Raw genomic sequence first — 24,579 nt, forward strand, 5'->3', positions numbered from 1 at the left:
GTAGAGCGTTCCATCCTATGTCAGAACCTCCACTCTGATACCAACAATATCACACCTTACGATCATATCATCTTGCAATTTAATTAAAACCATTTTAGACCACATTGGATGGTCTTAGGCTCAAAAATCTATGAAAAATACTGATTTTTGGATTTTTACTGTTCATCAGGTAAAAATCCAGCTTTTTGACCTAACTTGAAAAATTCATAACTTAATCTAGAAAAATTCAAATGGAGTGGCTCAAAATTCTATAAAAATATCTTTAAATTCTCTTTCAAGAAAAACTAATCTTATGAACCAATTCCATTTGAAAAAGTTTCAGGTTTTGGTGAAAGTCACCTCTGTCCATCTGGCAAAAATCCTTTTTTCAGATTCTAAACCTTAACTTTGAAAAATCATTACAAATCGTGTAGTTGGCCATTTTTCACGTGCTGCCTATCTATTTGAATCTCATGACGTCAAATTTAAGCATATCAAATTTCGTGTAGAAATTCATTTGGGAACTTAATAAAACGTAGCTCTAATTTGGCACCCGGTTTAGGGATTATAGCACCAACCATACATACTTATACATAGCCAAATATAAATGTTTCCTCATGGTTTATCACCATATTTATCCTTGGATTTATAGCCTCCCTTTTGATGATTTAGTCCCTAAAATGTTAAGTTACATATGGGGGATGAGATTTCAATGAAATCCCAGTAGCAAGATCGATCAACAAAAACATCGACATGCATCAATTACAAGCATTCCAACCTTTTGCTATTAATATGGAACTACTTTACCTCATACATATAGCACTCTAACATGCAATAGCCAAGGCACATAAAGTAAGGAGTATAGCTACACAATCATCATCATCATCATCATTTAGCTCAACCACATAATAGCACATGAAATTACATAGCAATCAATACAACACTCAACATTAAAGTTAATTAAATCTTACTACCTTAATCCAATGCTCTTGATTCTTTGACCTTCTTCTTCTTCTCCACAATTAACAAATCCTAATCATGATATATCACAAAAAGGGCAGCAAGGTTACCAACCATTACATATGAATTTAACAACATAATTCAAGTAACTCCTAAACCCCCTAAAGCTTCCATCTTTGTTTTTGAATTTTTAGAGTGTATTTCCTTAACCCTAAAAATTCCCTCTTGGTTCATTCCTACATGATTTTTCATCTAGATTCTAAATATCTACTTGGATTTAACCAAAAGACAAATTCCTTCTTTTAGTTTTGAACTGACCGAACCATTAGGGTTCAAAATCCAAAAACTGCAACTTTGGTTTTAATGCTTCCAACACTTGCTCTTTAGGTTTATTCTACACCATTTTCCATTTTGAACACAATGGAAGCCTTAAAAATTTAAAAAACAAATCCTAAGGTTTAGTTTTGGTCTTGGCCAAACAGTACCATTTGAGAAGCATCAAAGAAATCTCTATAAATCAACATCCAATCACTTGAAACAATCTTAAATCATAGTGTTCTTACTGTGTTTTGCAACAAAACTTCTTTCCCCTAACATTAACCAATTCGGCTAGCACCAAACAAAGAGAAAAACCAGCAATTTCAACCATCAAACTAAAGAGAATCAAGCAAGGAATGACATAGGATCATCTATTAACCTTAACTCCAAGCTTACTTGATCCAAAGTGGTTGATTTCTTCTTGTTTCCACTTCAAACTCTCTTTTTTCTCTCTTCTTTCTTCCTTGGCCGAATGGTGATTTGAAAATGAGGGGAGGAGTGTGTGGATTAAGGCCAAAAATATCTAACCAATTAACATTAATGAGATGCCATGTGTCACTTACCCACTTAATCTTGTAACCTCTCACTTAATTAACTTAATGCCAATTGAAATTAATTTCAAAAGTCAAGATCCTCTCTAATCAAGGCTTGACATTTGGCAACTTCAAATCCTCTCTATTGTGGCTTGACAAGTGGCAACTTGTAGGCCAAGTAAAGTGCAAGACTCTACTTGCTTTATCGGTGGACTTTTGTTCCGGGTTTAATTTCTTTTCTATAATTACAGTGCTTTAGTCTGTAATTATTTTCTCTCATATCTATAAATTATTCTCCTCATTTTTCTCTTCCCAAAATGCCCTCTTTAGCTCAAACCCAATGTTTCATTAATTAAATAAAAAGGAAAAGTATTTTCCTTCTCATTATTGATTTTTCTATTTTTCCAAATAATTAGGAAAAATCTCGGATACGTGAGGATCTCTTTTTAATCCCATAATTTCTTATAATTTCTTGGGACATCATAGGAATTTTCTTGGGATTTTATCCTCCTTAAAATATTTATTTGGAATTTTCCAAATAAAAGCCCTTAAATTAGGCTAAATTACCCTTAAATTCCTTTACAATTTTTCGGGAAAATGACAAGAAAATGATTGTTGAATTTTGAAATGACAAAATGGGCATGTAAATTACTGAAATGACAAAATGGGCATGGGGTATCAATCTGGAATTTGGATAATTCGCCAAAAAGACTGAAATGCCTTCAATTTTTTCGGGAATCAGAGGGTGGGATATTGTGCAACGGAACTGGAGTTTGGTTGGCGGTTCTCCACTCGGCGAAACTGCATAGACCATAGGGTTCTCTGAACTCTCACATTGCACTCGGCAAAACTGCATATGGTTGTCGCAAGTCTCACATTGCCATGGTTGAGGAACTGTGAAGGAGGAGCGTTCGGCTTCTTCGTCTTTTTCGTGGGTCGCAGTGAGAAGCAATAAACCAGTGAGAAGCTTCAATCTTCAGAAGGGAGAGGGGGTGGCTAGAGAGAGAGATTCCGAGGGAGAGCACCTGTAAGGTCGTCACCGGTTGAGGAAGAAGTCGATATTCGTTCTGACCCCGGTAAGCCACCCAAATGTCTCCGTCTTGTGCTTGTCTGATTGGAGTGTTTTAATTTGGGGAAAACGGTGAATGTTGGTTGTAAAGGGGGAAGCAATGGTAAAGGCTTAAAATGGAATGTAAAGGTAGATTAGATTAAAAGTCGGTGCTTCTGTGTGTGACGGAATTACAGAAGTTGCTTGCTTGCTCTGATTCATATAACTCGGTCCATGTTTGACGAGATATCTCTCTGATTGTTGTTGTCTGATTGCTGTGTTGCTGTAATGTTGGAAGGCATAATATACGTGTGTGTTTATGATTGCTACACTACTTTTTAGATGCCCATAAATTGAGACCACTGTCGCACATGAGCCAGGATGCTTCCTGTTTCCGCCCCCTTGTTTGGTCTGTTCGTGTAATGGACATTGCACATTTTTAGCATTGTGTATGGGACTAAAATGAGTTCAACTGTATCCCCATATTGGTTATGCAAATTTAACATTGTAAAATAAATTGAAAGGGGTGACTTTTCGTGGGTAGAACTCTGTTTTGAAGATATAGCTACCTAATGGGCATAACCTCAGTCATTTAGCGGTGCAATTTACCTGGGGATGAACATGCATATTCATTTCAGTATGTACCAAGTGAGAATAACCTTTGTGGCCTTCTTATGTATTGCTATTATTTACTTGGTCATCTGTGGCACTGTGTAGTAGTAATTTCCATAATATAAGTTACTTGAAGATGCAAATTTTGTAACATTTCATCGAGAAAGAATCACTTTTGATGCATATTCATTTATTTTTTAATCTGTTGGTCTGAGGATTGAAGAGGTAGAGATTAATCTGCTGGTTTGAGGATTGAAGAGGTAGAGGTCGCTGAAGTGCTGAGAAGCATCAATCGCATTGCTGTCATGGAGGAGGTTGGCGAAGTAACTGTGACTGCGACAAACGGTAATATGCAGTTGTAATAGGAATTAAGTGGTTGAGTTATATAGGTTTGGTAAGATTAGATTGTTTTTAGTTTGTTGTTAAAGTGTATTATGTCGTTAGTCTCTATTTTCTGCTCTGTTCTGTGAAGTGAGAAAGAAGCAATAACATTCATTACGTGATCAGCAAATTTAGTTATCTGAGTAGTAAATAGTCGAGGTTCATTTTGTGGCTAAATAACAACACCTATAATGTGAATGACTACACTGGAAATGGTAATGACAACTTTTTTGAAATGCAAAGAAAGTTGAGCTGTTCAACTGACCAGATTTAGTTATTTATGCTTGTTGTAGAAGGAGGGCCAAGTGAAGAAGTGAAGAATGGCTACATGTTGTTTAGACGAGAATTTCTTAAGGGTGGGGAGAAGTTTAAGAATATGTCTGAACAAGCGAAAAAGGCATCAAAGGCATGGAAGCAGTTGACACCAGAGGAGCAGAAGAAATACAGTGATAGGGTGAAGCAATCAAGAAAGGAAGGGATGAAGAAGAAGAGGAAGAAAAAAGTGGCTTTTAGCACTCGTTGCTCGGTTCGGCAATTTAAGTCATTAGTGGACTTCATAAAAGATGATGAAGATTTGAAAGTGAGGGTACAAAATTTAGGCTTTGGCCATTTACTTGACATTGGATGTGAGAGACTCCCTCGTGACCTCATAGTATGTGTTCTCCGAGCATATGATCCGCCTACCCATCAATTTCTAATAAGAGGGATAATAAAGGAAATAGAAGCAAATGATGTTGCAAACTTGTTGGGTGTACCCCACACAGGGGAGAAGGTAAAAATGGACGTATGTGATGATGATGAGACATACCAGAGGTTGAAGGAGGAATTTGGTAAAGTCCCTTATACGAAGATACTCAATGACATTAAATCTGGGCAGAAGAAAGATGAGTTTGAGTTCCTGTTTATGCTGTACACACTTGGGAGTTTTTTAACTCCTACTTCACAAACAACTGTGAGTGACAAGCTAATAAGAGTCATGTGCTGTACCATGAAGGGATTTCACCAATTTGATTGGGCCACGTACATTGTGAAGCACTTGTGGAAAGAGATGGGAGATTATGTGAAAGTGTACACAAAAGCAAAGAAAGACGAAGATGAAGATGAAGGAAGCTGCAATGTGGGAGGATGCATCTACCTCCTGTTGGTATGTATTTCTGACTTATGCTTCTAAGTTATTGTTTTCTTTATTTGTGGAATTGGCAAGTTAATGATTTACTGTTGTAGTTATATTTTGCTGAGCACTTCCCACTATCCAAAACTGTTGAGAGAGGGTCCCTAAATGCCATTCAATTCTGGACTGATGAGAGGATAAGGAAGCTGGAAAAGAAGGAGAGGGAAAGCAAGAGGGGTTTACTGTATAAGGGCAAGGGAAGTATGGATAGAAGTGGGAAGGATGAAGGAAAACGCAGAAGTGTGGCTCATTTACACCCGGTATGTGCTTTCGTTACTAATTTTCATTCTCATTAGCAAATAATCTCATGAAAAAAGTGTTTACTCATTTTAAATTGTTTGCTGCAGGAGTTACAGAAGTTGCACGGACGATTGATGGCTCAGATCGAATTAAGCACTAGGAGGCTTATAAGTGCAATGGAAGATGAGCTAGATAAGGTGCAGATAAGGATAGAGGAAAATAATGTGACCACAGATGATGAGGACCCTATTGACGTCCCAGATGATGATAAGGGAGATGATGATGCATTTGGCGATGAAGACCCCCATGATCATGATGGACATGAGTCTGATGACGAAGGTGATGATAGAGATGAGTTCCACGGGGGAGATGATCAGGGAGACGATGATGCAACTGGCTCAGATAGGGGTGATGACATTGGTGTTGCAGCAGAAGGTGCAGACAAAGAAATTATGGAGTCTCCCCTGCCCTTGTCCCCCATGGACAAGGGATGTCAACTCCGGAGATCGCAAAGGGAGATGAAATCCGCTATCAATTCTCCATGGATTTTGACAAAGCCAACTAAGAGGCGAAAGAGGCCCATGGATGACAAGGACCGGTTTTATGACATAGTTTCCCGTATGTGTTCAAGCAAGGAGGGTGACATGTATGTACATATCCACTACCCACGTAATCATATTCATTACAATTTTGTGGTAATTGACTACATGTATAATGATATTGACAACATATTTTTAGGCCTTTGGTGAAAATCTCTGATGAAGATATCACTCGGGATCAGCTAAGGACACTTGGCGGAATTGAGAAAATAGGTAACCGGGTAAGTAGAATATTTGTGATGAGGTCATTTAATTGTTTAGTAGATGCTGCGTTTTGGGTTCATCAAAACAATAATCTCTTTGCGTACAGCTGATGTCAACTGTGTGCAAGACTCTAATGGCTGATATGGAGAAGGAAGGGCAGGTGAAGCGGCACATTTTTTATGCTGATTTTATGGTAAGCTTGCTGAGATGTTAGTTTTTTGTCGATTGATATTGATAAATGACTAAAATGTTCATGTTTTAGGCAATAATGGCAGCTAACCCAAAGCTGTGGGATGCTACAAAACGGAAGAAACAATTTTTACCTGAAAATGTAGGCTACAACATAGGAGAATGTGATTTGATCTTTGGACCCACACTTGTTGGCGCTCACTGGTTCTGTGTTGTGCTTGAGCCTAGCACAATGAATTTCTATGTGCTGGACTCAATGAAGCCAAATTTAGAGGGTAAGAAGAAGAGCAAGAAGAAGGGTGTAATTATTGATGACATGACGACCGTCGTCACTGAATGTGTAAGGATAATGCAACTCATCTTCTATGATTGACATTTCATTTACCTTTTATTTACAATTGCGTAATGATATTGTGCAGAGGAATAGATTTTATGACATTATTGAGATAGTTAAGCCTAATGCCACTGGGAAGAAGAAAATGAGTGATATCATTTGGGCTCCTGTTCCGCAACAAAACAATCTGTGAGTGGTTTATGTTGTTGATATTATTACGTCTCAAAGCAGCCCAATGTGTTATTTTCATTCTTTTACATCGTTGGGATGTTTTGATGTGCAGGCGAGACTGCGGCGTTCATGTATTAATATGGTTGAGTAAATGGAAGCCCGGTGAGATACTTCACTATACGGATGAACAAGTGGCTGAATTCCGACGAAACCTCATGTGGTGGCTAGTGAATCATGAGCTTAATTCAAGACGTGATGAAGCATTAAGCTTGCTTTCATCAACCCAAGCCACCACACTGACCAAAAGACGCCATCTGTGATAGGAGGAGACATTATGTAGATTAGGCATATAGTATTTGTAAAAAGAGTGTTAGTTTGAAGTCTTAATATTTGACTTATGGTTGGAGGTACTAAGTGGCTGCCAGTTGTTGGCCTAATTGCAATCCTTTTTGGGATAATTTGAGTAAAAAAGTTATGGTATTTACAACATGCCATGTGACTTCCGTGATGATAATCACAAGTTGATTATTTGTGCCCCAAATTACATCCACTTGGACCCAGGTTCACTACATAAGTAATAGGATTAACAACTTTCAGATTGAGAATTGCAACCTCTGTAATGATAGTTACCACATCGCTGTTGCCATTTGCATCTGAAGTCTTTCAAGCCCAAATCACATTTTTTGAATCCATTTTCGCTACCCCAGTAATGATAATGACAACATTCGTAATGAAAATTGCAACTTTTTTAATGATTGTTACCACCTCGCTATTGCTTTTTGCAACTGCATTTTCGTCCCCACGTATAAATTGTCACAGAATTTCACAACCTGGGTAATGAAAATCACAACATTGTTAAGGGAAATTGCAACTATAGTAATGACATTTACCACTATGGTTTCCCCATTTGCATCCCCATGTTCAGGAAATTGTCCCATTTCCAGTTCCCCCAACTCAAACCCACGCATCAAATTGTTCAGGAAATTTTACTACCCCTGTAATGATACTAACAACATGGGTAATTTTAATTGCAACTTCAGTAACGACATTTACCAGTCTGCTTTTCCCATTTCCGGTTCCCTTAACTGAGACCCACGCATCAAATTCTTCAGGAAATTGTACTACCCCCGTAATGATAATGACAACATTGGAAACGTTAATTGCAACTTCAGTAATGACATTTACCAGTCTGCTTTTCCCATTTCCGGTTCCTTTAAGTCAAACCCACGCATCAAATTGTTCAGGAAATTTTACTACCCCCGTAATGATAATGACAACATTGGAAATATTAAATGCAACTTTAGTGATGATATTTACCACTCTGCTTTTTCCACTTCCACTTCCTTTGTTTCAAAGTCAAGTAACATATTTTCAGGGAGTTTCACTAGCCTGGAAATGATAATAACAACATTGGTAATGTGAATAACAACATCATTGATGACATTAACCACTCCAGTCATACCCATTGGCAACTTCCACCATCTCCCTTGAGGGCATTAAACAAAAGGTCATCTGTGTTGCCAAAATAGCATAGAAGTACACCAAAAGAGCATCATAGGATGTCTACATTAACATTCAGACTTTACTACATGTGTAATGGTATTTACCACTGAAGTGACAATATTTACCAAAAACCAGTAGGCCCATCACAGAAGGTACATAACTTATATTCAAATGACAAGTTAACAGTAAGATTAACCCACCACCTAATGTTTCCTCCTCATTCATATTACAAAACATATCCTACCCAGTGAATATCATTTACAAAAAGGATAGCCTACCCATCATACGATTTTTACATTAACATTCAGACTTTACTATATCTGTAAAGGAATTGACCACTGACGTGATAATATTTACTAAAAACCAGTAGGCCCATGACAGAAGCTACATAACTGATATCCAAATGACAAGTTAACATTAGGATTAACCCACCGCCTAATGTTTTCTTGTCATTCAGATTACAGAACATCTCCTACCCAGTTAACATCATTAACAAAAAAGATAGCCTACCTATCAACCCTTCTCCCAAAAAAATTAAAAAGGGTTCAAGAGTCATTCCTTTCCTATAACAAAAAAATTACCCCTGTTGGTATTGACATGAAACCTTAAGTTGGGTTTGGATTCTTGCATGTTCTTCTTGTGTGGCCAACTTGCTGGCATGCACTACAATGGTAGACCTTCTTGTTTTGAAACTGCGACTCTTGCCTATTTATCCTAGGCCTTCCAGGTGGTCGACTAGTCAAAGGTGGTGCCAAAAACACTTGACTTGCTATATCTTGCAGCCGATAGTTATTAGGATTTGGCATGTCGATTGTCACCACTGGAGTCATCGTCCTACCATAAATCTTTTGTTGGGACATAATCTTGTAGCATTCTTCAACAAAATCATACACATTGCAATTCAAGGCCTTGATAGCTGCACATGCATGTGGGCATGGGATGCCTGACATTTGCCAAGCTGCACAGCTACATTCACCTTTTCCAAGATCAACATTAATGGCTCCTTTTGCTGTATGGACACACACCCTACCCCTTCCGTAAGGAACACTTAACATCTGTGCAGATCTCGCCACATTTTCCATCAATGTTGCATTTGTATTTGGGCCTACACCATTCTTCCATTTGCTCATTGCCATGCTTGCTGCATACATCTTCTTGGCTACTTTTTCACGATGCTCATGTATAAGTTGGGCAACATTATATCTTCTCTCCTTCAGCATCCATGCATTGAATGACTCTGCAAGGTTTGTTGTTATGTTGTCCCATCATTTAAAAGGAAACTTGCTTAAGGCCCACTTGTGAATATCACCATGATTGACAAGCCATTCAAATAATTGGGAATTGAAGTGTCTCATGTTATCCATTGCTTGATCAAACTCTGTGTCAAGCCTTGCATATGTAATGGCATCTAGGAAATGCAGTCCATCCTCCCTTGTGTTGCCACTTGTCTTCCTTCTTCCTCTATTTAACTTGATCATTTGTGTACTGAAATTCTCCTTAACATGTCTGTAACAGTACGCATGTCGCTCACCTCCGAATATTGCTTGCACAGCACCTATAATTGCATTGTGTCGGTCTGAAATGATTGTTAATTGCATTGACCCAACTATCTCCTTGATCATATGTAAGAACCATGTCCAATCCTCAAGCGTCTCTCCCTTCACAATCGCAATGGCAAAAGGTAATAATTCGTTGTCCGCATCATAAGCCGACGCTGAAAGTAGTGTCCCCTTATACGGTCCACTTAAATGACTTCCATCAATATACAGTACATGTCTAGCACCAGCAATAAAACCCTCTATACAACACCCATAGGCTATGAATACACGCTCAAATCTGTTGTTCCTTGCAGCCACCCATTTTGCCACTGTTTTGTCATCGGTTTCCTTCAACCGGTCACATATCCATGGAATAAGCATGTAAGAATGATCAGGTCTGCCATGTATGTCCTCCAACGCTTTTTCCTTGGCCCTGTATGCTTGCTTATATGTCAACTTCACACATAATCTCTTTCCAACCTCTTTTTTATATCATTTGGACGCATGTCTATATGATCCCTAACCTCTTCAATTATAATTGATGATGTCAAGCTAGCTGATCCACCATGTGTCACATGAAGATTGTCTTGGGCATTATGAACATGCTCATTTTTGAATGTCGTTACACGTAAAAATGCTGGAGTACTCTTTCCAGCTGCTCTTGCACTGATCCTCCATGGACAACCTTCAACATTGCATTTGACATACATATGGGCATTAGAATTCTTCACATATTTATACTCAAATTTGTTTGCAATGCTGAATTTGTGTAGTTTCTTCTTGAAATCATCCGCATCTGGAAAAGTCTGCCTCAATCCTAACAATACTGTCTTCCATTTCAGGGAATTCATTCCTGGCAAAGGAGTTGGTGCACTCTCTACTGCATATGGCAGGCTAAGAACATTTTCAGCTGCTATGTAATTCACACATTCGACAGCATCCTCAATCATTGGCTCATCATTTTGCTGTGACAGTCTGACAATTTTGACATGCTGCATGTATAATTACAACATTTGTTATGATATTAACAACAACATTATCGCAAGTAACAACTTCCATAATCCGAAACTTGTGACTTACCTGTTTCGATCAGCCCCTTCTTCCTCCGTATTCTCATTACCTTTAGCTGCTACGTAAACATGTGCATTACTATCATTATACTCAAATAGGTTGTCAACTTCATCATCATCAATAAGATCTATTAATATCTTATCATTCAAGCCCAATGTGTATTTAATGTCGCAACCATTACTATCTACACCAAACCATTCTCCTATCATAACCCTCAAATCTTCAAGCCTTATACCCTCCTTGATCACTCTTACCCTGACAGTTCCACCATAGTACTTAACTTCACCATCACCATTTTCTGCAAACTTCCCACCCACATGAAAGTAACAAGCAAGACGCTTTGAAGATGTTGACCCAATGTTAGATGTCATCAAAGCTACCTAACCTGCACCACAGAAGCATAAATCAATATTTTAGTTCCCCAATAATCAATTTCATTTATCAGGATTTCGAAACTTTTCTTGCGATTTCACAAAAAATGCAACACCCAAAATACGTCCGCGCACACTTGCTACATTGACAACTTAAATATGGGATTTCACAATTCCAATAATGAATTTGACAACACTGACCACCTCATGCTTATTGTTAGCCCTCAAACTTCATGCCCACGTTATCAGTTCCCACCATTTTACCATATTCGATGTATCACTCTCTCATCCTGGTCAGATTCTTCATTTAAACCATCTACACTCATAAACCCATCCCCATTAGACCATGTACCAGTAAACCGACTTGAAAACCCAAACCCATCATTAAGCTCCACTTTCTTATGTAATACCCACGTTCAACCCCTCTCTCACTACAAACCAGGTTGCCCACAAAGCAATTCCACCGTAATAAATTAGATTTGTACAATGGTGAGAGTTGGAGGAGTAGATAACAGCATTTTAGGAGAAATTTTCCTTACCTTTTCTGTCTTCTCAGCGTTTGACTCTGCTCCACCTCCGTTTTCAGCTTCTGATCTCTCCCTCTTGTTACGTGTCATGCCTTTGTCTTCATGAGTTCAGACTGATTCAGGGGCATTTCAGTCTTTTTGGCGAATTATCCAAATTCCAGATTGATACGCCATGCCCATTTTGTCATTTCAGTAATTTACATGCCCATTTTGTCATTTCAGAATTCAACAGTCATTTTCTTGTCATTTTCCCTAATTTTTCTAAGGGTAATTTGGTCATGAAACCAATTTTATAATCCCATATAATTCTCAAAGGATATTATCCTTATTTTTCCTTAATTTTTCAAAACTTGAAAATATTTTTTCATAATTATTCTTGACCAATTTTTCTTAATTAGTCAAACTTTTATAATTAGCTTGAAAAACCATAATAATTATTTTTCACCAAAATTCCTCTATTTCTTCTTGTTATTTTTGACCCTTAATTATTTAGGAATATTCCTTATTCCTAATCACCCTTCTGCTGGATGTGACAACCTGTAAGGAAATTTCTAGAACTAAGTAAGAGATGTTCGAGTCATTCTTTGAATTCTAGAGCCGGTTTCAAGAAATGCTTACCAGGTACCCCAATCATTAAATTCTGGAGGAGCACTTGATACAGTATTTCCACAATGGATTATTGACAAATGATGCACAAGTGTTGGATGCCACTGCGAATGGATCCATGGAGAATATGGAACTACAAGCTGCATGGGAATTAATAAGAACTTTTACTCTTAACCGACAACATGTAGGCTTAAGGGATCCAAGGGACGGTAAAACTGAAAGGGATCTATTGTTGGTTAAGTTAGCACTAGACATGTCCAAGCTTGCAAACAATATTGAGAGTCTCCGCTCCAACAAGCCACAGTTTCTTGCTTTAGTGGGTACAAGTTATGGGGTTTGTGACTCTCCAATGCACACAACTTAAAATTGTCCTGGGCCAGTTGAAGAAGTAAATGCTGTGTACCAAGGAAGAAAGGGGCAATATCAGAAGAACGACCCCTACTCAAATACATGCAACCCCGGTTGAGAGACCATCCAAACTTTAAATGGCATGGAGGAGCAAATAGACCAAATCAATTCCAAGGCAATCAATTTCACAATGTTGAGGTTCCTTAAACAATTTTCAAGATCCTTCAAGAGTAGTAGTGACAACTCCACAAAATGCTATGGTATCTCAGCTACTGCCAAGAGGGGATGACACTTCTCAACTCTTGAAGAGCATGGCTGCACAGATGACAAACATAGAGGGGCGAATAAAGGAGAGTGATGATAAATTCATCTCTATAACTACCATCTTGCAAGGGATACAAAAGGACAACTTAGATCTGTACAAGAAGTTGGAGGAGCTTACCTTAAAGAACACCGACATCACCAGTCATTTGACCCAACTATCTAATACGCTCAATGACATACAAGCCAAAAGTAGGGGCAGTATTCCTCCCAACACAATGATTAACCCTAAAGCCCTCAACTCCATAACTTTAAGAAGTGGTAAAAAGGTTTATTTTGAGTGTAAACAGATAGATAGGTCTGAAGTTAATTAAGATGTAGAAAGCCTTCCACTTTCCCAATTGAGGTTTGGAAAATCTAAGAGCTCAAAAGAAGAAGATCTCATGATGAGGACAAGAGCACAAACTAACCCAGAAGAGAAGAACTCAAGCATAAGACCAAGTACCTTATGAAGCTGTGCCAGAAGATAAAAGCACTGTGGAGAGCTCAGCTTACAAAAGCAAAAAAAAGAGGACAATCTCAGCTTACAAAAGAAAACAAAAAGAGGACAAGACAGAGACTAGCACAAAAGGAGCCTCTAAGCCAACAGGTAAGGAGGTATATACTAAAGACCCTCCTTTTCCTAAAGCTTATTTTTCTAGCAAGAAGAAGTTTGATGCTGAATTTGCCATTGATACTTACACTTTATTTAATAAACTAGAAATCAATGTGCCTATCATTTAATTCTTAAGAGGAAACCCTAAATATTTCAAATTGTTGAAAGAATTGTGTAATGACAAGCAAAGATTTAGGCCCCTTAAGAGAATTCAGGTGAGTGCTAATGTGCCATCCTTATTCAAAGCTGAGCTATTGGTTAAGTGCCAAGACCCTGGATCCTATGCCATCTCCTGTATCATAGGAAAGGTTTAAAGGAGCATTGTTAGATTTAGGAGCTGCTATAAATGTCATGCCTTGGTCAGTTTATTTGGCCTTAGGGATAAATGGGATTAAAAACATAAGTGCAGTACTCCAACTAGTAGATCAGTCTATTAGGTATCCTAAAGGCATAGTAGAAGACATTCTAGTTCAAGTCAAGAACTTAATATTCCCTGCTTATTTCTATGTTTTAGACATGTCAAATGAACTTGCAAATGAAAGCACTTTGATTTTGGGAAAACCTTTCCTGCAAACTTCCAAAACCATCATAGGCATAAAACATAACTATATAACAATAGAAGTCGGTGACATGTTGTAACTTTTAATATGAATGAAGCTATGTGTTACCCCTTTGATAATTCTGCATTCATGGGTTTAAATGTCATTGATTTAGCTGTTGAGCAAGTTAGGGATAAACATGAGCTAAATATGCATAATAGTTACGACATAAGTTCATCTAAATTGATTGATTCTTCTGCTGCACCATCACTTGAATCTTATAAGCTTGACTCATCTTTGAGTGTGTTTACTCATTTTCTAGTTCTTGTGGAGATGAGGTGCCATGCATTAATTCCTTAGAAATTGATAGGATGCTTTTCATTTCTCAAGATTTTTCCTTTCCTTCAAGTTTCGATTCCATTTCTGGGTTCACAAATGATGTTGGCCTTGGTACGGGTCCTTTAACTAATACTGCAGGTGTTCAAGAGATGATAGATGCTGAAAGTGGAGTAAAATCTAAGGAACCAAGCCTCTGTGACCTGAGATCACAACCTGAGGAATATCAAGTCGTGACTTCAGACTAAGCCTATCAAGAAGGTGGCCTCTGTGAAGTGAGATCACAACTTGGAGATGTGAGGTCATGACCTGAGCTTCCTGTTTCACCATCTGAACTTCAAACTTCAATTGCTTCACTATCTCATGTGATTGAGCTCAAATTATTAGTTTCTTTTCATATCATTATCCATGATTTTGTCATCCTTTCTGGTCCTTTTTAATGAAATTTGTGCTTAACTGAGATTTATGGTTCTTACTTTAAGTTAGTGTCATTTTGAGGATTAAATTGTCATAATTGGTTGTTAATTGGATTCAATTGACTTCTAGGATAATTGATACTTCATTTTGTTATTTTTTATTGTAGGACACTAAAGATTTGGAGCCAGAATTGAAGAACTCAAGGCAAAAGAAGCAAGAGAAGATCCTCTACCTAAGTTCGCCGCGGCCAACATCTCACTTTGCCGCGGTGAAAATCTATCCGTGAAGACAGGTCTCTGCCATGTTTCGCCGCGACGAACCTATTCTTCGCCGCGGCGAACCTCTCGAAGCAGCAAATCTCAGACCCGACCATTTCGGGAAATTTTGACCTACCCATTCCCAAAAACCGACCCATGCACGTAAGTTTCGGGTTAGAAACCCTATTTTGGGTATGATGAGGGGGGATGACCATTATTCAGCCACCATCTACGTATTTTCCATCCTCTTCTCTCATTTCCACCTCAGAAACCCTAATCCCATTTCCATTTCTCCCATCTGCTGCTGCCATGGCTGAAGAACAGTACCTAGTTGGAGTTGATTCAAGAGTTATGACTAGCTAAGCTTCTCAACTCTTGAATATGGTGGAAGAAGCATGAGTTCACAAAGCTTCAAAGGGGAGTTAGCTTCATCTATAAGTTCTAGTTCTTTGTTTATGAATTTCTAGGTCTTAGGATTTGTAAATTTGGGCTGAACTATTTTGATTATGGTTGTAATCAATTCTGGATGATTGTTTTGTGTATTGGATTATTAGTGTTGAATTTGAGCTTCAATACATGTGGTTACATGTATGTTTTTATGCAACTCTTTTGATACTCTCTGTCTTGCATGGTAATGTGTGATTGTTGAGTTGATCTGGGCTTGCATTTAACCAAGTGCATTAATTAATCTTAATACACACACTAAGTGAGCTTAATAGGATCTTATGAAATGGGTACCATTGATTAAGATCCTAGACTTAAAGAGTTCTTTAAGGTTTTTCATTTAGAAAACTTGGTGATTTCTACTCCCATAATTATTTTGAACTATGATTGCTTTAAAGCTATATTCAAGAGATTACATATCATTAACTTCACTTCATTACTACTATCTTAGAAAAATCCAAAAACACAGTCACTTAGATTTGAATTAATTGCATTTAGTTTTAGCATTTCATTAATGGATAAAAACACCTAAAACCCCTTTTTCATTACTCTGCATAGCATTAATCTAACTTAGACATCTAATTTAGGCTCCCAAAAGAGAACGACCCGAGTTTGCACTACTGCATAGCTTGGATAAATTTTGAGCGAGAACCTCTAAGCGAACGACAAGAAAAGGCTCTCTTTCAAGTGGCGCCGTTGCCGGGGAGCCAAGAAATTGGTTCTCTAGGTTAGCTTGTGCTATTTGATTGTTGATTGAAGTTTTGATCTTTGTGGGTAGCATTTAGGATAGTTTAGTTGCATATTTGTTCATAGTATAGGTTTTCATCTTGCATAGCATCAAAATTTTTGGAAATACAAACAAATATACTGATTTTCTTGATTTTCAGCATCTCCCACGTTGCATCAGTGAAGTCCAGTGTCTGATAAGTGCTCTGTCAAATTTCACCGCGGCCAACATTACCTTTCGCCGCGGCCAACCTTTTGAATTTCTGAGGGAATCCTCTCGGGACTCATTCGCCGCGGCCAACCTGTTCTTTCGCCGCGGCCAAATATTTGAAAAAAAAACCTGAGGGTTTCTCTCGGGACACTTTCGCCGCGGCGAACCCCTGTTTTCGCCGCGGCCAACATCTCTGGAAGTTTTTAAAACTTACATTCAGCTTCTTTATCTGTGCATACTTACTCATACCCCACCCATACATACTCATACTCATCTATACATACTCATACTCATCCATATACTTTCATACTCACACCATACACTTGCATCCATCACATTGCATACTTTTATTTGACTTTGTGTGCTGCAAGTCAATTTTGTTACTTTTTCTCTTGTGATACTTATTTTGCATGCCACGAAAAACCAAGCTTGTGCCCTATAACCCGGAGATTGAGAGAAGACTCACAGAGATAAGAAGAGAGAAAAGAGTCGGAGGGACAAGTGAGTTGGTGGGTGAGCAAGAGAATATTTCAGTGGAATCTAGCCTATCCAGTAGTGAGAGTGAACCTACTGACCAAGAGATAATGGCTGATTTACCACAAAACCAACCTCATCCTAACCCCAATGCCAACCAAGTAAGGAATGGAGGAAATGGTGAACAAGAGAGAGTGGGAGAAAATAATGGGAACCCTAGAAGAAGAACAATTAGGGAAGCTACCACATCTGATGTTAACTTTGACCCATTTACTGCTGCATGTCCAAATTTTGAAGTTAACTTTGAGATTAAAGGCTTATTGATTAACTCTCTTCCTAAATTTCATGGCTTGACAGGAGAAGACCCATACCTCCATCTGCAATCTCTTTCCATGATTTGTCAGAGTATGAAGCCTATGGGAGCATCGTTGGATCAAGTGCTATGGAAGGTTTTTCATCTATCCTTGGAAGGAAAGGCTAGGGAATGGTACATGAGCCTTCCAAGACATGTAGCTGATGCATACCATAGCTGGGGGAACTTAAGGAAGGCATTTTTGGAGAAATACTTTCCGGCTTCTCGTACTTCATCAATGAGGAAGGAGATTTATTCTGCCAAGCAAGACTACGATGAATCCCTCTACGATTACTGGAATAGATTTCAGGACCTACTTTCAAGATGCCCACATCATCAAATTCCGGATGAGCAACTGGTGCAGTACTTCTATGATGGGTTGAAGAACCAAGAGAAGGGTATGTTGGATGCTGCATCGGGAGGATCTTTGATAGACTCTACTGCTGTGGAGGCTTGGGATTTGATAAAGAAGATGGCCCTGAATCATCAACAACATGGGGTGAGAGATACTAAAGGAGTACATGAGATGGGAGCTGCTTCGGTGCACAACAGAAGAATGGACGCTTTGAATCAAAGGTAGATTCTTTGGGAAGCCAAGTGACATCTCAATTGTCTTTGATTACTGCTGAATTGAAGAATATGAGTGTGCATCGCCCATCCACTCCTATGGACATTACAGCGCCTAGTTGTGACACATGTGGATCAGTCATGCATATATCTAGCGTTTGTCCGGGCCGTTATGAGGAAGTGTCTGCAGTCTTCCAAGGCCGCCCAAATCAAAAATGGGACCCCTACTCCAACACTTACAATGAGGGATGGAAATCAAACCCTCGATTGGGCTGGAGGAATGATGATAGTAGACCTCCAAATAGATTTCAGAAGAGTGGAGGAGCTGGTCCATCTTCAAATCAGTTCCAAAACCAGTCTCAAGCCCTTGCGGTCCCACCTAAGGATGAAACGAATCAACTCCTACAGAATATGATGGCTTTAATGAAGGAAGAAAGGGCTGCCAACGCTACTCAGTTCAACTCCTTAGCTTCACTAATTCAACAAGATTCATCCAAGAATGATGCTAGATTTAGTGCTTTGGAAAAGAGAATGGAGCAATGGGAGACTAAATCTGAGAACATAAACTCCTATGTAACTCAGTTATCCAACAACATGAGTGAGCAACAAGCTAGAAGCAGTGGCACCATTCCTTCCAATACTGTCATAAACCCAAAGGGTTTGAATGCAATCACGCTGCGAAGTGGGAAGCAAGTAAGATTCAGTGAAGAGAAAGAGGAATCAGTTGATGAGGAGATTGAGTGTGATAAGCCTCTTCTTACACATTCAAGAGTTAAGAATTCTGAGAGTGCAGAAGAGAGAGAATTGCTAGATGAAAAGAAGTCAACTCTTCTAAGTAGCAAAGGAGCAAAATCTGAGAGCAATTATGAGAAAGCAGCATCAAAGGAGCATGATGGATCATCTAAGCATGGAGCTGGTAAGCTGAATGATAAAGAGGTAAATCTCAAAGACCTTCCTTTTCCTAATTCGTACTTGATTAGCAAAAGAAAGTCTGAAACTAAGTATGAAAAAGATATTATTGATGTGTTTAGTAGAGTGGAAGTTAATATTCCTTTGCTTGATCTTGTTAAGAGAGTTCCTGCTTATGCTAAATACCTTAAAGACCTGTGCACCCATAAGAGGAAGTTTAGACCAAATGAAAGAGTTCAAGTGAGCTCCAATGTGTCTGCCCTGTTTAAGCCCCAAATCCCTGTGAAATGCCAAGACCCTGGATCCTTCACCATCCCTTGCACAATAGGAAAAGTTTCTATAAGGGGAGCCTTACTAGATCTAGGAGCAGCTATTAATGTGATGCCTAAGTCTGTATACACTTCACTAGGAGTAAGACGCTTAAGTCTACCACTGTAGTACTCCAGTTGGCTGATAGAAGTATTAGGTATCCGGAAGGCATCATAGAGGATATTTTGGTTCAGGTTAAGGATTTGGTCTTTCCTGCTGATTTTTATGTACTTGACATGTCCTCTGAGCTTGTCCATGACACCACACTGATTCTTGGTAGACCTTTCTTGAGGACTGCTAACACTATGATTAGCATGAAAGAAGGTACCATCACTATGGAAGTAGGGGATCATAAGGTTTGTTTTAACATGTATGAAGCAATGAAGCATCCTTATGAAGACTATTCTCTCTTGGGTGTAAATATGATTGATGTTGCTGTTAATGATGCCTGTTCTGAGTTCGAATTGCAAGATGACTCCTCTAGTTCTGAACTTTATTCTGTTAATTCTGATGATGAGGATGACACTATTTCTTCTTTTTCATCCCTTTACTCTACACCTTCTTCTTGCTCATGTGGTGATAAAGATACATGCCTTGATTGCACTGTGTTTAATTGTATGCTTTCCCTCCCACATGCATTTTCTATTTCCTCCCTTGACTCCAAATTAGGCTTTGATCCCTCTATTGTCAGCGATAATTCCCTTGGGGAAAGGTTTTCTGTTGCTATTTCAGATATGGAGGAAGAAGTCATGGAGGAGATTCCCTCTAAGGCAGTTGCTGTAGATCAACTAGAAGTTGGTTCAACGCTTGGAGAGGAAGCTATCTGCAAGGTTGAGGAACTCTCACTGATTGAAGGAAAGGGGAGTAATCTTTTCTCTCTTGAACTTCATAATTTGATTCCCTCTATTGTGCAACCACCTACTCTTGAGTTGAAACCCCTGCCCCCTACTGTTAAATATGCTTTTCTAGAGTCTGATGAGCGATTACCGGTTATTATAGCTAACTCCCTGTCTAAGGTTGAGGAAGAAAGACTACTTACTGTTTTGAGAGAGCATAAGAGGGCTATTGGGTGGACGTTAGCGGACATTCCTGGAATTAGTCCAGCCATTTGCACACATAGAATCTTGCTTAGTGAAGGTTCAAAATCAGTGAGACAACCCCAGAGAAGACTAAACCCCCTTATTCTTGATGTGGTTAAGAAGGAAGTTACCAAACTTCTAAGTGCTGGGATCATCTATCCCATATCTGATAGTGAGTGGGTTAGTCCAATACATGTAGTGCCTAAAAAGAGTGGGGTTACTGTTATTAGAAATGATAGGGATGAGCTTATTCCTACAAGAGTGCAGAATTCCTGGCGTGTGTGCATAGATTATAGAAAACTCAATGATGCCACACGGAAAGATCATTTCCCTCTTCCTTTCATAGACCAGATGCTTGAGAGACTTGCAGGCAAATCTCATTACTGTTTTCTAGATGGTTTCTCTGGGTACTTTCAAGTACCTATTGCACCGGAGGACCAAGATAAAACCACTTTCACTTGCCCTTTTGGTACCTTCGCCTATCGTAGGATGCCTTTTGGGTTATGTAATGCTCCAGGGACTTTCCAACGTTGTATGATGGCTATATTCTGTGAATTTTTAGAGGAATGTATGGAAGTCTTTATGGATGATTTTACTGTTTATGGTGGTTCCTTTGATGATTGTCTTGCTAGTCTTGAAAAGGTTTTGAAAAGATGCATTGAAAAGAATTTGATTTTGAACTTTGAAAAGTGCCATTTTATGGTCAATGAGGGGATAGTTCTAGGACATTTGATTTCTAAAAAGGGAATTGAAGTTGATAAAGCTAAGATTGAGGTTATATCTTCTTTGCCTTATCCTGCCTGTGTTAAAGATATTAGATCATTTTTGGGTCATGCGGGATTCTATAGGCGGTTTATAAAAGATTTCAGCAAGATTGCTTTACCTCTCTCCAAGCTTTTACAAAAAGATGTGAAATTTGATTTCGATGATTCTTGTAAAGTTGCCTTTGGTGATTTGAAATCTAAACTCATTTCTCCTCCTATTCTTGTTGCACCAAACTGGACCATGCCCTTTGAAATTTCATGTGACGCTTCTAATTTTGCTGTAGGAGCTATGTTGGGCCAGAGGGAGGAGAAGCTCTCAAGAGTCATTGCCTATGCTTCGAAAACACTGGATGCAGCTCAAGTCAATTATACCACAACAGAAAAAGAGCTATTTGCAGTTGTTTTCGCTTTAGAGAAGTTTAGACCTTACTTGTTAAATTCTCATGTGACTGTTTTCACTGATCATGCAGCTGTTCGCTATCTTCTTAAGAAACCACAATCGAAGCCACGATTGATTAGGTGGACATTACTTCTTCAGGAATTTGACATTGAAATCAAGGATCGAGCCGGGGCTGAGAACCATGTAGCCGATCACTTAAGTAGGCTACCTGATGATACACGGGGAGTAGACTCTTCTGAACTCACCTGTGATTCCTTTCCTGATTCAGTATTATGTGCCCTAGCTGTTAAAGAGCCTTGGTATGCGCATATTGTTAATTATCTTATAACCGGACTCACCCCTCCTTTCATGTCTAAATTTCAGGCACAAAAACTTCAAAGCAAATCGAGGCACTACATCTGGGATGCCCCTCACTTATGGCGGATATGTAGTGACCAAGTTATAAGAAAGTGTGTCCCTAGTGAAGAGTTTGAGTCTGTCATTACAGCTTGCCATTTAATGGTTTGTGGTGGTCATTTCAGTGCAAGGAGAACATCTAGGAAAATTCTAGATTCTGGTTTTTACTGGCCAACCCTTTTTAAAGATTCTTATGATTTTTGTCGGTCCTGTGACAAATGTCAACGTTTTGGGGGGTTAGGTAAAAGGCATGAAATGCCTCAACAACCTTTACTGTTTTGCGAAATTTTTGATGTTTGGGGGATTGATTTCATGGGTCCCTTTCCTCCATCCTTTGGTTTTATATACATTCTTCTAGCTGTTGATTATGTTTCCAAATGGATAGAGGCTGTACCTACTAGAAAAGATGATGCCCAAGCGGTTTCTAAGTTTCTTAAGTCCAACATTTTCTGTAGGTTTGGGATTCCAAGGGCTGTGGTTAGTGATAGAGGTACCCATTTTTGTAATAAAGTGGTAGATAACTTGTTTTCTAAATTTGGTGTCACCCACAAAGTCTCCACTGCATATCACCCCCAAACCAATGGCCAAGCTGAAGTGTCCAATCGAGAAATGAAACAAGTGCTGGAGAAGATAGTCAAACCATCCAAGAAAGATTGGAGCCTAAGATTAGAGGAAGCATTGTGGGCCTACAGAACTGCCTATAAGTCGCCAATTGGAATGTCTCCTTATCGTTTAGTCTTTGGCAAAGCATGCCATCTACCAGTAGAGTTGGAGCATAAGGCATATTGGGCAGTCAAACAATGCAACATGGATTTGCAATCTTCTGGGGTGGAGAGGAAGTTGCAGCTGCAAGAGCTTGAGGAACTAAGAATGGAGGCTTATGAGAATGCTAGACTGTACAAGGAGAAGACAAAATTGGTGCATGATAAGGGTCTCCTACGGAAGAACTTCAAGGTGGGAGACAAAGTGCTGATGTTTAAGGCCAGATTCAAATTTAAGCAAGGAAAGTTCAACACCCGTTGGGATGGGCCTTACACTGTAACACCTCATGTTTAAATCAATTAACTTTCCTTGCGGAAGCATTTGGAATAACTTTTGAAGGCTACAATTGATTAAAAATCAAGTTTGAAAATTTTCATTTACGGGTTACTATTCATTGTCACCTTAAAATGTGACAAACTTCAAAAATTCGTAACTAATTGTAGAAAAATTGAAATTGAGTGATTCCAAGTTCTACAGAAAGCTCTTTGGATAAAATTTTGAGGAAAAATAGTTTCTGAACTGATTGCCTTGAAATTCGAGCTCTATTTCCTTTGAAAAAGTTACTGTTCATTTGGTCATTTTCGGATTTTACTGTATTTTTGCCTAACTTTGGAAAGGCATAACTTTCTGCTCGGTTATCGGAATCGGGCAAACTACCCCTCATTTTAAAGAGAAACATCAGATCTCTTTGCTTGCCAAATCTTATGACCTAACTAACTCGTTGATAGGTCAAACTGGAGCTACAAACTCACTGCTCCAGGACTTACGTTTTATCCCTTAACATCTCTTTAATTCTTTTTATTTCTTTGGCATACATGACATGGCCTTACTCTTTCCCGTTCATGCTCATACACTTTCATTCATGCCATAAATATTATAACCAAATACATGGCATCATTGGCATCCATAACATAATTCACAAAATAGTAGAATTATACATTTATTAACAGTCTCATCCATTAACAAGAATAATTCTCCGCTTACTTCTCCTTGCTTCTCATGCCATTATTGCCCGTCATTGATTGACCTAAATGGTTGGTTAGGGAGGGGTGAGATTCGGGAGAATCTCAGTAGCAAACACTACCCATAAGCATGCAAGACATAATGCACATGCATGACATGTTATAACATTAACACATAAATGCCATGGAAAGTAAGCTAAAGCATTTCATGCTTCCATAACATATTGCCAAGGCAAAACATAACATAAACTTGCAAACATAACTTTGCAAACATTTCATCATAGCTTAGTCACATCATGGCAACACAATCACATCATGCAAGCATACATATCAAGCACACAGTATAGGTAAGTTCACTACCTTGTAACATGGCTTTCCCCTTGCTTTTCCTTTGGTTTCCTTGCCTTTCCAACCATGTGGACATTCCGTCAACATCACCAAACATCCTCTTGGATGTTCCAAAGGTCCGTGTTTTAGAGTTTGATCTGGCTTGGAACCACTTGGCCTTTCTTTCTCCCTCTTCTTTCTCTCTCTAGAAACCATTTTGCAAGAGCTTCCCCATGGATTCCTTATGCTTGGACGAAATGGTAGGGAGGGGAGGGGGTATTTATAGAAAAACAGACCGAATCTGGACCGTTGATCTTAAAAATACGTGGCTCGATCTGGACCGTCCATTTTCTCTTTTGATCTTACGGTGACAAGTGTCCTATGACATCATGCTTACCTCATCATGATGACATCATGCTTACATCATCAAGCCACATGTCTTTAATCCGACCGCACACGTGCCTTGCATCCGACCGTACACGTGTCTTCCATCTAGCCGTACACGTAATATTTTCTTTTTCTCATCTAACCGTACACTTGTCACTTTTATGTCCTTTCATCATTTATGGCATTAAAATAGGGAGAAAATAAATGGAAATTCGTGCAAAAATATCTCCTTAATTATTTCTCCACCTATCAAGCCAATCTTGCACCATATCAGATACTTTTCGGGTCCTGACTTACCCTGTACCACCAGGACATGTTCTGACACTATTTTCTCATCTTAAT

The 24,579-nt window shown here is 38.8% G+C and overlaps 2 protein-coding genes across 2 annotated transcripts; one reads left to right on the top strand and one right to left on the bottom strand.

Moving 5' to 3' along the window:
• The first annotated feature begins 3,657 nt into the window (after positions 1 to 3,657).
• On the top strand, positions 3,658 to 7,059 carry LOC114756768 (uncharacterized). Its single transcript, XM_028945706.1, has 9 exons — positions 3,658 to 3,795; positions 4,125 to 4,975; positions 5,056 to 5,262; positions 5,350 to 5,888; positions 5,981 to 6,062; positions 6,152 to 6,238; positions 6,308 to 6,574; positions 6,654 to 6,757; positions 6,852 to 7,059. Exons 1-9 carry the CDS (start codon positions 3,756 to 3,758, stop codon positions 7,057 to 7,059), a joined length of 2,385 nt encoding a protein of 794 aa, XP_028801539.1. The 5' UTR covers positions 3,658 to 3,755.
• A 1,788-nt stretch (positions 7,060 to 8,847) lies between these two features.
• On the bottom strand, positions 8,848 to 9,378 carry LOC114756769 (uncharacterized). The gene has a single exon (XM_028945708.1). It carries the CDS (start codon positions 9,376 to 9,378, stop codon positions 8,848 to 8,850), a length of 531 nt encoding a protein of 176 aa, XP_028801541.1.
• Positions 9,379 to 24,579: the final 15,201 nt, after the last annotated feature.

The sequence above is a fragment of the Neltuma alba genome, unplaced genomic scaffold (genome assembly GCF_004799145.2).
Source record: "Neltuma alba isolate B1F8T4 unplaced genomic scaffold, ASM479914v2 tig00010500_pilon, whole genome shotgun sequence".
Classification (NCBI taxonomy): Eukaryota; Viridiplantae; Streptophyta; class Magnoliopsida; order Fabales; family Fabaceae; genus Neltuma; species Neltuma alba.